The 12,096-nt window shown below is 35.2% G+C and overlaps 1 protein-coding gene across 4 annotated transcripts in view; it reads left to right on the top strand.

The window, feature by feature from the left end:
- The window catches only part of NUDCD1 (NudC domain containing 1), a 75,470-nt gene that overhangs the window by 20,196 nt on the left and 43,178 nt on the right, over positions 1-12,096 (top strand). For all 4 annotated transcript variants that reach the window (XM_042923598.1, XM_042923599.1, XM_042923596.1 and 1 more), the window contains 2 exons: positions 7,124-7,309; positions 10,864-11,044. In XM_042923598.1, coding sequence (XP_042779532.1) covers positions 7,124-7,309; positions 10,864-11,044 — 367 coding nt within the window. The remainder of the gene's footprint in view (positions 1-7,123; positions 7,310-10,863; positions 11,045-12,096) is intronic.

The raw sequence follows: 12,096 nt of genomic DNA, 5'->3' as shown, positions 1-12,096 counted from the left end.
CATTTTATTAAATTTATTCTTAAGAATTTTGAGGTTTCAGCCCATTGTTAATAAAGTTTTGCTATTTTTTAGATGCTTATTGTATAAACATTGAAATAACAGCCACCTTATTTGATAATTTAGTAATTTTTACTTACTCCCATTTAGGTTTTCAAAAGGTACAATTATATCGTCAGCAACAAGAAACAGTTTTATCTCTCCTTTTCTAATGTTTTTGAACATGGAAATAACATTCCCCTGCTATTCCATTTTTGTCTTATTGCTGTTACAAGATAGAACCTCTGAACAATGTTGAATAATAATGGGGGTTGCAGGTATCCTTGTTTAGCTCTTGATTTTAATTATAATGGCTTTTAAATTCACTTAAGAAAATACTGTTGGTTTTGATAAATAGCCTTTATTATTTTATTTTATTTTTTTAAATGTTTGTTTATTTAACACTTATTTATTTTTGAGAGACAGAGAGAAACAGAGCATGAGTGGGGGTGGGACAGAGAGAGAGGGAGACATAGAATCTGAAGCAGCTCCAGGCTCTGAGCTGTCAGCACAGAGCCCTATGTGGGGCTTGAATCCACAAACCATGAGATCATGACCTGAGCCAAAGTCAGACACTTAACCGATTGAACCACCCACGTGCCCCTTCATTTTTTTAAAGTTGCTTCCTTCGGTTTCTGTTCCGCTGTATTTTATCAAATGCTTTTCAGCACCCACTTACTGTTAATGATTATATGCTTTTCGTTAATTATCAATGTAGTGAATTAAATTGATACATTTATTAAATTGCTTAATTTCCTGGGATAAACCTTTTTTGGTAAGAATATATTCTTTTCATACAATATTGGCTTCTATTTTCTGATATTTTATTTTTCAAATATTTGTACTTTCACAAATTATAGTGGTTTCTTTAATTTTTTTTTTTGGTGAATATGTCAGAATTTCATTAAAGTTTTGCTGGCCTAAAGGAGAGCTTTCTGGAGCTAGAACAATTTAAGATTGGAATGATCTATTCCTTATATGTTAAATAAAGATCCTTTTTGGACCTGTCTTCTATCCCTTTGTCCTTTTCAGTGTTAGTCTTCCAATTACCTATCCAATTTATTCTATGGTAATTGGTTTAGTCAAACTCTGTTTTCCGGGTAATTTTGTAATATATTTTTTTGTTAGAGAAGATCATTCATTTCTTTTTAAGTTTTCAGATTTGTTGCTATAAATTTGCATGTTCATGCTCTTAAGATTATCTTCTGTTTTTCCTTTCTCTGTTCTTTCTTTTTCCTTAATCAAACTTTAGAAGGATATTTTTATTATTTTATTTTTAAAGACCCATGTCTGGGATTGTTTTAGTTTTTTTTGCTTAGTTCAGTTTTTGTCTTTGGTTTTCAAAGTGTATGTAATGCACATCAGAATCACTTGGAGTAATTGATAAAAAGAAAGGCTAATTTAAGTTTATGGTTCTTCAAGATTCTGATTCAGTATGTTAGGTTGGTCATGGTCTGAGAATCTGCATTTTATCAGGTATGTTAAATGACTGTGGTCCAGTGACCACATTTTTTTTTAAATGTTTATTTACTTTTGAGAGAGAGACAGAGACAGAGCGTGAGTAGTGGAGGGGCAGAGAAAGAGGGATACACAGAATCCGAAACAGGCTCCAGGCTCTGAGCTGTCAGCACAGACCCCGACACGGGACTCGAACTCGGGAATGGAGAGATCATGACCTAGGCTGAGTCAGATGGTTAACCAACTGAGCCACCCAGGAGTCCCATCAGTGACCAAGTTTTGAAAAACTCTGCAACTGTGGTGTAGAAGAATACCGTGCTTATTTTTCAGATCAGTAGCAAGAAATTGACTTGCTGTTTGAAGTTATGTGTTGGAGAAAGGTGGAGAGTGTTAGCCACTGGCTACACATTTGCTTTTTTTTTTTTTTTTTTATTTTTAAGCAGAAAAGTTGTTCTGATACCCATTTTTCTGTCTGATTTTTGTGTTTTTGTTTCTGTCGTTGTTTTTTGTTTTGTTTTGTTTTGTTTTGTTTTTTTGAGTCAAAGGCACACATGCACAAAACCCTGAGAGGTTCTTTTGCTGTGGCTGGTTTATAAATAACTCCCACCTCCCCTTTGTTAAATCTGCGCTAAAAGGAAATCCACGTGTCTGACCTTGAGATGTCGTCAGGAGTCAGCAGATGGCAGCAGTTCCCAACACACAGGTTTATAGAGGCGTTCTACTTCCAAGTCAGTGTGATTTGTGTGTTTATAGTCCTCAATTTTATAGAAATGCCAGTTGGGTGGAAGAGTGCTTTTAAGAAGTCGAAAATGCCTTTAAGAAAGCAAAAAAAAAAAAAAAAAAAAAAAAAAAAAGTTCTTAAAATTTAATTCTTATGTTGTCATTTTGTTAGGTATTAGGACCTCTTTTTAAATAATGTGTTTTGTTTCTTAATATTTAGAGAATTCATTCAGTCTTTATGTTTCCATTTTTCTGAAAAACTACTTTGTTTATCTTAAAGAAGTGTGTAATCTCATAGTGCGTCTTTAAATTGCACTTAGAATGGGAGGAGAGTTAGTGGATTCCATATGAAACCAGCATTTGTGAGGCTTTCTTTGTCATGGACTTAATGACATGCCTGCCTTCACTGCTTGTTAGTCTAGCTGAGGTGCCTGCCAGTGTCTCCAGATTAGCATCTCTAAACCTGCATTTTACCTTATTTTCTACAATTGCATTTATTAATAGGGAGCCACTTATTTACCCGGTTAAAGACAAAAATAAAAAGGGAAGAGTAAGGTTGAACTATATGTTCTTCATGAATTATTAAAAGTTTTGTTTTATATAGAGACATTATTCATTCAAATTCCACTTAATGAAACATCATTTTTTTAAGCTTTAGCATAAAAAAGAGAAAGGGAAAAGGAAAAAGGATGTTTTGTTTTTCTTTCAAATAAGCTTAACAGTTATTAGTGATGAAAGCCTTTCTCCAGAAAAGATCACTTCCTTATAAAAGGGCAAAATTTTAAATGTCCGTGTGTAATAATACTAGTAAATGGCTTCCTTGCTTAATTTTGCTTGATCATTTTGCCTTGAACTTGGGTAGTGCTTTCTGTAAACGTATGTGTGTTAGAAAAATGCCTCGTCAATTCAAACCTCATCTTCTTAGCTGTTAACTAAGAGGCCCTCAAAGTCCTGTTTAGAGATGTTTTTCTTAAATACATCCATTTCTTAAATACAGTTCATATATGATTTACTGTGTCATTTATATACACTATATTGACCTTATAATTTTTGTATTACATTTTATTTACCCAGGAATTTAATTAAAAATTTTATATAATGTGTTAGCCTGAAGAAAAACTGAATATGGTAGTTGCATTCATAATGTTTTGTTTGTTTTTTGTTTTGTTTTGCTTTGTTCTTGTGTGTGTGTGGGGGGGGAGTATTCCAGAAATTGCAGTGAGATCTGAGGTATCATTTGTTTAGAAAAACTTGGATAGTGGTTTCTTCTCAAGAAAGTGTGGAATACAGGAGAGACAGTTTTTGGACTGGGGTCAACCAGGATTTGAATCTTAGCCCTGCCATTTTCTTACCAGTGGAATTCTAGGCAAATTATTTAATATTTTTGAACAGAGCTCTTTTTCTCTTAAAGTGTGCATAATGATTTCAATTTCGTAAGATTTTGTAATAGTTGAATGAGATGGCAAAAAGTCAAAGCACTTATTTAATATAACACTTGTACATGTAGTCATTTAGTAAATGTTCCATTCATCAATGAAATTTTAATTCTTCTGCAATTCAGCTGTGAAATGTTACTGCAGAATTATTTTCAATAGGTTTGAATATAGTTAAATAAACCTTTTTTTTTTTTTTTTTTTTTTTTTTGGTCTGGAAGAAGAAAATGATTGGGTGGGACTAAAACATTATAGATGCCAGTATCATAAAGCATTATTATGAGGACACTTTGTAAAACTGTCAATGGAAGTTATTCAGAAATAATTTAATACTCTAAGATTTACAGAAGAAAATATTTTTATTGCATACAGTCCATTTAAAATTAGATGTACCCTTTGAGACTTAGATTTCAAAAATTAGGAACATTCAGATTGCTTTCACTTAAACTATCATTTAACTAATGTAAGAGAGATACTGTGTTTTCTTTTGTATTTTAATTTATTTTAGCTTTATATTTATATATTTGAATGTCTTAGTCATTATATTAGATATGAAATCGTTTATCTGATGATTAGACTTCCAGCAATCTCAGTTATCTGTAACCTTACATTTAAAAGAAATTGGTTTAGGGGGGTTCAGTTGGTTAAGCGTCTGACTTCTGCTCTGGTCACGATCTTGCTTTTCATGAGTTCAAGCCCTGCATTGGGCTCTGTCCTGTCAGCCGGGAGCCTGCTTTGGATCCTCTTTTCTCCTCTCTCTCTACCCCTTCCCCCCTCATTTTCTCTCTCTTTTTCAAAAATAAATAAGCATTAAAAAAAAATAAAAGTGGTTTAAAACAACCTTCATGATTCTGTATGAAGTGAAGAATAGTGATTTAACAGGCTTAAGCTCTGTGTAAAGATCTTTTTTTCCTTTCTAACAGACTAGCGTGTGTCTGTATACACCTTATTCTGTGCTGTCATACCACAACATTTAGTTCCTTAAACATATATGGATTCTTACTGTATATATTCTGCATCCTTTTTTTCCAGTTACTATTTTGGAGATCTTTTTAAATCCACTTCAGTGTATTTAACAGTTGTTTGGTATTCCAAAGGATGGAATTTTACAATTAACCATTCCTTCCATTCCTTCACCAATGCTCTCCAGACAGAGATGCCAGGTACTCATCTGTAGTTGAACACGTATTTATGACGTTTTACAATAGAAGAGAATCCACACCATGGAGAACCACATAGTGTTTCAGTAAGAGGATGTTAGAAAGGATTATAGGATTGGGCTTGTATTAGGTGATTTTTTTTCTGCTTAATTTTTTTTAACCTTAGTTTTCCTACTCATATTCTTTTTCCAGTTAAACATTTTGAGTGATAATGTATTTCTGGTTGAGTTGTTAAAGCTGTTTATATGCTATCGATACTAGTCCTGTGTTATTTTTGTGGCAAATATTTTTCTCCCTGTCTCCTACATGTCTGTTATTTTTCACAGGAAGACTTTCTCCACCCTGAGATTAAAATATGATTAATCTTCTAACAAAGTTACTTTACTTTTTCTTTAAAACATTTATATTTTTAATTTATCTGGAATGTGGAATTTGTGCACGCTGTCGGGGAGAGTAATTTTTTTCCAGAAAATCTCTAGTATTTGTTGACCGCTCCATTTTTTTCTCACTAAATGGAAATACCGCATGATGTTCTAAATGCCTACGTAGGCATCAACCTGCAGTAAAATATCTCTTTATTGACTCCATTTAACTGAGTGACTGGAGTAACTGGTATTCTCTATTTCTTCTATTTAATATACTGATTGAAGCCCAAAGTAAGCTTAATGTTTACTGCTAGTAGGCCACTCAGTACTTCTATGCTAATAACAATTCTGTTTCTGCTAGTGAAGTTTTACATCACTAATACTCAGATTTGGTCATTCTAAAATCCTTCTGCCGGCTGTGCTTGTCATTGTATTTTCATTATTTAATCAGTATTGTGTAAATCAGTAAAATATGAATACAAAAAGAAGGGAAGGTGCCATTTCAAAGAAAACTAAACTGGATGCTTTAGAAAAAGACAGTGGGTCACTACAAAACTTGTGGCTAGTAACAACATTTTGTATGGTTTACTTAAATTTTGTTAATATATACACAGATCTAAGTAATTATAGGAACAGAAAATGAAATACATGAATCAAGAATTATTTTGGGCCTGTAGGAAAATCTGTTAACTGAAAACTAAAGCTATACCACCACCACCACCAACAAATTATTGAGCTGAGTACATTTTGATGTATAAGGTGAAGTCTGTTTCCTGAAGTGTAGACCTTTTGGTTTTTTTTTTAAGTTTATTTACTTATTTTTAGAGAGAGGGAGAGAGCGCCAGCAAGGGAGGGGCAGAGAGAGAGGGAGAGAGAGAATCCCAGGGAGGCTCTGCGCTGTCAGTGCAGAGCCCCATGCAAGGCCTGAACTCAAACTGAGATATCACGACCAGAACCAAAGTCAAGAGTTGGATGCTTAACCAGCTGAGCCACTTAGGTGCCCCAGAAATGTAGACCTTTTTATATATTTTCTTGTAAAACATTTTAATGATGGAGCCATCTTACAGCTTTAAATGGTAAGGATATAGATAACAGTAAAAATATGTTAACAATAACCTAAGTTGTTAATAGTCTAAATGTCTAGGCTGATGTCTAGGGAGGCATTTAGAACATGATGTAGTATTTCCAGTTAGTTAAAAATACTGATCGTTAACTCTAAACTTAAGAATGAAGAGGGACACCTGGGTGCTCAGTCTGATTCTTGATTTCAGCTCAGGTCATAATCATGGTTCCTGAGTTTGAACCCCACGTGGAGCTCTGCACTGATAGTGTGGAGCCTGCTTGGGATTCTCTGTCTCCCTCTCTTTCCACCCTGCACTTAACTCTCTCTCTCAAAAATAAATAAATAAACTTAATTAAAAAAAAAGAGAAGAATGAAGACCGGATTATTACAATGTATTAGTTGTCTGTTGCTGTGTAGTATCTTACTTCAACATGTAGTGACTTGAAATAAAAAACATTTGTCATCTCACTCAGTGTCTGTAGGTCAGAAATCAGAGTGGCATAGCTGGGTGGTTCCTGTGAAGGTTTCTTATGACGTTGTAAGCCAAGATGTCAGCCTGGAGAGCCGTGATCTCAAGGCTCAACTAGGGCTGAAGGATATACTCCCAAAACAGCTCACTGTGTGCTGGTTATTGTCAGGAGCCTTTATGCCCTCTCCATGTGGGTCCAAGAGAGCAAGATAGAAGATGTGATAGAAACTATGACCAAGTTTGAGAAGTCACATACCGTCACTTCAGTCATATTTTATTAGTTAGAAGAGAGTCGCTAGTACAGCTCATCCTCTAGGCACCTTCTCTTAAGAGACTAACCACTACACTGCAGATATTTATTCTGTGTATAGGGATGAAGGGGAGGAAGGATTCATTAATAATGTTGGGCTTCTTTTTAGGATACTGCTTTAGGAAAACCACGAGAGGTGTTTCGACTTCCCACAGATTTGACAACATACGACAATCGCCTTTGTGCATCTATCCATTTCACATCTTCTACCTGGGTTACCTTGTCAGATGGAACTGGACGATTGTATCTCATTGGTACAGGTGAACGTGGAAATAGTGCTTCTGAGAAATGGGAGGTGCGGTTTTTGTTATATATTTTTAAGACTTATGCAAAGTCTGGAAAGTATATATAATATAGACCTTAGTGATTTTGAAATAACACTTTCTGGGCATAGCTTATATGTGATCTCTTTGTTTTTATAATATATCATGTTTTGGAAATTTTTAATTATATAGTATGTACCTTTTACACAACTGATACGTTAACCATTTCTGGTTTGATCAGGGGTTGTTGCAAGTTGTCAAGAATTGCATTCATATTTTCATCGCATGTTGAGTGCTTTATATGTGTGTAAAGCAGTACCCTAAGCATTGGTATTGCCTCCTTCTTGAAGAAGAGATAGCCAAAAATTACATTGGAATATCTTTTCTCCTTTACTCATGTTATATTTGCTGATATCTTTATAAGCCCAGCACACTTCTGCATAACCACTCTGCTTGCTGTCTGGTAAGTTGCCATTGGTCAGTGAGTTGACCAGAGTATTCCCCATTTAGAAAAATACACTGTGATACGCATATAGTAATGTGCCAGTCTCTAAGATACTATTTTTATTTGTTTTCCTTTTTTTTTTCTTTTGTTTGTTTATTTTTGAGAGAGAGTCTGCACTTGCGTGCCCGCACCAGTGGGGTAGGGGCAGAGAGGGGGCGGGGGGACAGAGGATCTGAAGCAGGCAGGGCTCAGACTCACGAACTATGAGATCATGACTTGAGCTGAAGTCAAGACGCTCAGCCTACTGAGCCACCTAGGTGCCCCTATTTCAGTTTTCTTAAAGCAATGTAATATTTTAAAAAATTATTTTTTTGAGAGGTAGTGAGACAGAGCATGAGTCTGAAGCAGGCTTCAGGCTCTGAGCTGTCAGCACAGAGCCCAACATGGGGCTCGAACTCACGAACCGTGAAATAATGACCTGAGTCGAAGCTGGACACTTAACCGACCGAGCCACCCAGGCGCCCCAACAATGTAACATTTTTAAATCTAAGGGGCAAATTAGGATTTTAGTAAGTAAGGAATTAATTTCTCCAGAGCCACAGTTTTTGAAGGTGGGAAAGAATGACACAGAGTTATACTAATAAGTATATTGTGATACTTCTTTCTAAATCTCAGCAGCTGGCCTTTAGTTCCAGGTAAACAAACATGAACTTAATAAATTTATTTATATCTTATAAAAGATTTTTATCAGATCAGATACCTACAAAGATCAGGCTTTAATTATTTGAGAAAAACCAAGAAGGCCTTAGAACCAAATGGCTTACCTTCCTAAGTTATATTAAATGGTATACTACCAAATTGTAGTAATTCAAAAAACTAAACAAAAAACATGATAAATAACCAGAACAACGATACCCTGTTTAGAGGGGACCTTTGCAGGCCTTTGTAGTGGCAGATTCAGATATTAATTGGACATTGTGACATTTTCTGCTTTGGCCTCCAGTGATATTTTTTTTTTTCTTTTTTTCCCCTTCCTTCCTTCCTTCCTTCCTTCCTTCCTTCCTTCCTTTTTCCTTCTTTTCTTTCTTTCTTTCTTTCTTTCTTTCTTTCTTTCTTTTTCTTTCTTTCTTTTTTTCTTTCTTTCTACTGAGGCAGTGTGGTATATAGCATAGCTACCTGAAACACTTGGAAGGAAAGTGATGGGCAGGAGAGATATGAATGAGAACTTATTATTATCAAGCTGTGGATTCAGTTGGTTTTGATCAGGAAGAGACACACTGACCGAACTCACCTTCAGCTTAAAAATAGCACCACATACTCTGCCAGAAGGAAATTCATATGGGTTTATAATTTATTTGGTTTCTGCTGTGTACATCCCCATGGTGCATATTAGTTTTTAGTAATATTTTTTAAATCATAAATTTAAATCTACTTCATGCCCTCTTTAGTATACACTGGTGTAATGAAATAAGCACACTCTGAGATGTTTGCAGTGAGTAATAGTTTTAACTGGGGTCTGGGAAGAGGGGGAATGGGATAGGGTTTGGACTTGGGCTTTCACTGAGGTGGGAGGGATACTGTGGAGTACTGGTCACTTTAAGAGAAGCAACTTAGGAGAGTTTTGACACTTTGGGGAAATTAGTGTAACAGAGGAGGCTAAAGGTGCGAGTGGTTAGGGGGCACAGTAGAGCATACGGGGGCCAAGTAAGGGCAGTGATGACTGAAGTGTAGGAAGAGAGACAAAGGGAGATAGGAAGACTGCCTGCTTTACAGATGTGTTACCTCTAGTATGATGGGTTGCTGTGTATCAGCAGTACCACGTTTGAGTTGCTAGGCTCGTTAAGGAGACAGGAGCCTTCAGCCTAACCATTTATAAAAGTTTAGACATCGACTCCGTGGTCTCATTCCACCCCTTTCACTCACATGAGAGATAGAGAAGAGGAGGAAGCAATAAACTAGCTATTTGTACCTGACAAAACTCAACCATTTTTCCTTCCTCCTTTTTGTCTCCCAATGTCAACCAACTGAAACCTATCTTTATCATCTCAGTTTTGAGTATGTGAGGTATTTTTGGTTGTTACTGCTGTTTTCTGTTTATGGAAGACTGTAGAATGGATTCCAAAGGTCTACTATTTGAATAATTTGAGAAGAGGTGCTCAAACATTTAGGGAAATTGACATTAAAGCACACTTTTCTTTATAAGGCTTTCAACTAGGAGCAGATAGTAAGAGATTGTAGATAAAAGGATTCCCCCCCCCAGAAAAAGTTTTTTTTTTTTTAAACTAATTTTTGTCATTTGGATGTTTTCCTTCAACTCATTTATTTGAAAATCTTGCTTAGCCGACAGTCTTAAAATATCTTTGATTTGTTATTTACTCTTAAATAAAATACAGTAGTCTTTTAGATTATGTGTTGGTGATATAAAAAAGAATTTGTTAAGATTTTATGTCTCTATGATGCCTAAACTTGCTCTTTAAAAAGAAACTTTAATATATTTAAATAGAGTTTGTTGAATTATAAGTTTTTTATTATAACTTTTAAATGTAAATGGGGTCTTTTGTTTTAGAGAAATAAGAGTTTTAGTGATATGTTCTCCAATTCCTTTGCCTCTGACCTTTGCAGACTTCCAGGAACAAACAGGAACAAACCAAAACAAAAACAATAGGAAAAAAACATACACACGCACATGCGCACACCTGTGCACCAGTATGCACAATATTCAGAAAGTAAGAGGAACAAAGGAAAAATAAATCCTATATGAGATAGGAGAAGAGACGAGGGAGACCTGCTTCTCTTCTGTAGAGCACTGTAACTTGGTAATTCTTTTCTAGGAGGTCACTTCTAGTTCTCTTTCTCCTTTTGATGCTGTTTGGATGCCTTATTGTTTACCTTGTTTTTAAGCCAAGAGTACTGGCCAGTTTTCTCTGTGAAATAAATAGGTGTCTTTCAGAAGTTCTTTTTCAAAGAATATTAGTTGAACTTGCAACCTTTATTTAAAGGCTTTTCGCATTTTTCTACTCCTTGTAATAAATAGCATCCAATTAGTTGTTATATTGTCAGAATTTTGTGCATTCCCGCTGTGCTGTGTTTGTAATATGTACATTTATGTGTGTGTGTGTGTGTAATCTTTTTTTATTTTAGATTATGTTTAATGAAGAGCTTGGGAATCCTTTTATCATAATTCACAGTATCTCATTGATGAACGCTGAAGAACATTCAATAACTACCTTACTTCTTCGAATAGAGAAAGAAGAATTGGATATGAAAGGAAGTGGATTCTACGTTTCTTTGGAGTGGGTCACTATCAGTAAGAAAAATAAAGGTAAAATGTAACTACAATGTGAATCCACAGGGGTTGGTGCCATTTAGTAGATTTTGAAATGCAAAGCTGTTCCTGTAAATGCTGTTGTTGCTGTGATTCTAATACCCCACATCTAGTGGGATGAATTCCTATAGATAATTTCTCCTCAGGTATATATTGTTATAGAAACAATAACTTGCGGGGCGCCTGGGTGGCTCAGTCGGTTAAGCGGCCGACTTCGGCTCAGGTCGTGATCTCGCGGTCCGTGAGTTCGAGCCCCGCGTCAGGCTCTGTGCTGACAGCTCGGAGCCTGGAGCCTTCTTCCGATTCTGTGTCTCCCTCTCTCTCTGCCCCTCCCCCCATTCGCGCTCTGTCTCTCTGCCTTTCAGAAATGAATAAATGTTAAAAAAAAAAAAAGAAAAGAAACAATAACTTCCAGTCAGTTATGCCTTTTTGTATAAAAGGAGACATTCTTACATAATTTTGAAAGAATTTAAAGTGTATAATTTCAGTATATGCAAGACTGTACACATATATTCTAATGTGTATATGTATCACATACAAGGATTATATATATAATTAAATGTAAATTATAAATTGTAGAAAAGTCTTGACTCTTGGGCTGTTTGAAACTATCAGACTTCTAACTTGGACATTAGAAATTATTTTTCACTGTATTAATTAAGATTCCTTTAATGGTGTGGCCTTGTTCTTCACCAGTGCTTAGTTCTTAATATTGTTGAAAACTAAGGGAGCTTGTTTCCATGACTCTCTGCCCTTTTTCTAAGTTTTTATTAACTTACATAACTTACGGGCCTTAAATTACAGTTGACCCTTGAACAATAGGTTTAAATTGTGTAGTTTAAACTGTAGAGTTCAGGTCCATGTATACATGGATATTTTTTGATACAGGACATTACTGTAAATGTATTTTCTCTTCCGTATGAGTTCTTGAATAACCCTTTCTTTATTCTAGCTTACTTTATTTTTAAAAATACAGTGTATAATATATATACAAAGTATATGTTAACTGACTGTTTTTGTTATCAGTAGATCTTCCAATCAACAGTAGG

Source organism: Panthera leo, chromosome F2, assembly GCF_018350215.1.
Source record: "Panthera leo isolate Ple1 chromosome F2, P.leo_Ple1_pat1.1, whole genome shotgun sequence".
Lineage (NCBI taxonomy): Eukaryota > Metazoa > Chordata > Mammalia > Carnivora > Felidae > Panthera > Panthera leo.
The sequence above is the reverse complement of the archived record's forward strand: the minus strand, read 5'-3'. Positions and strand labels throughout refer to the sequence as shown.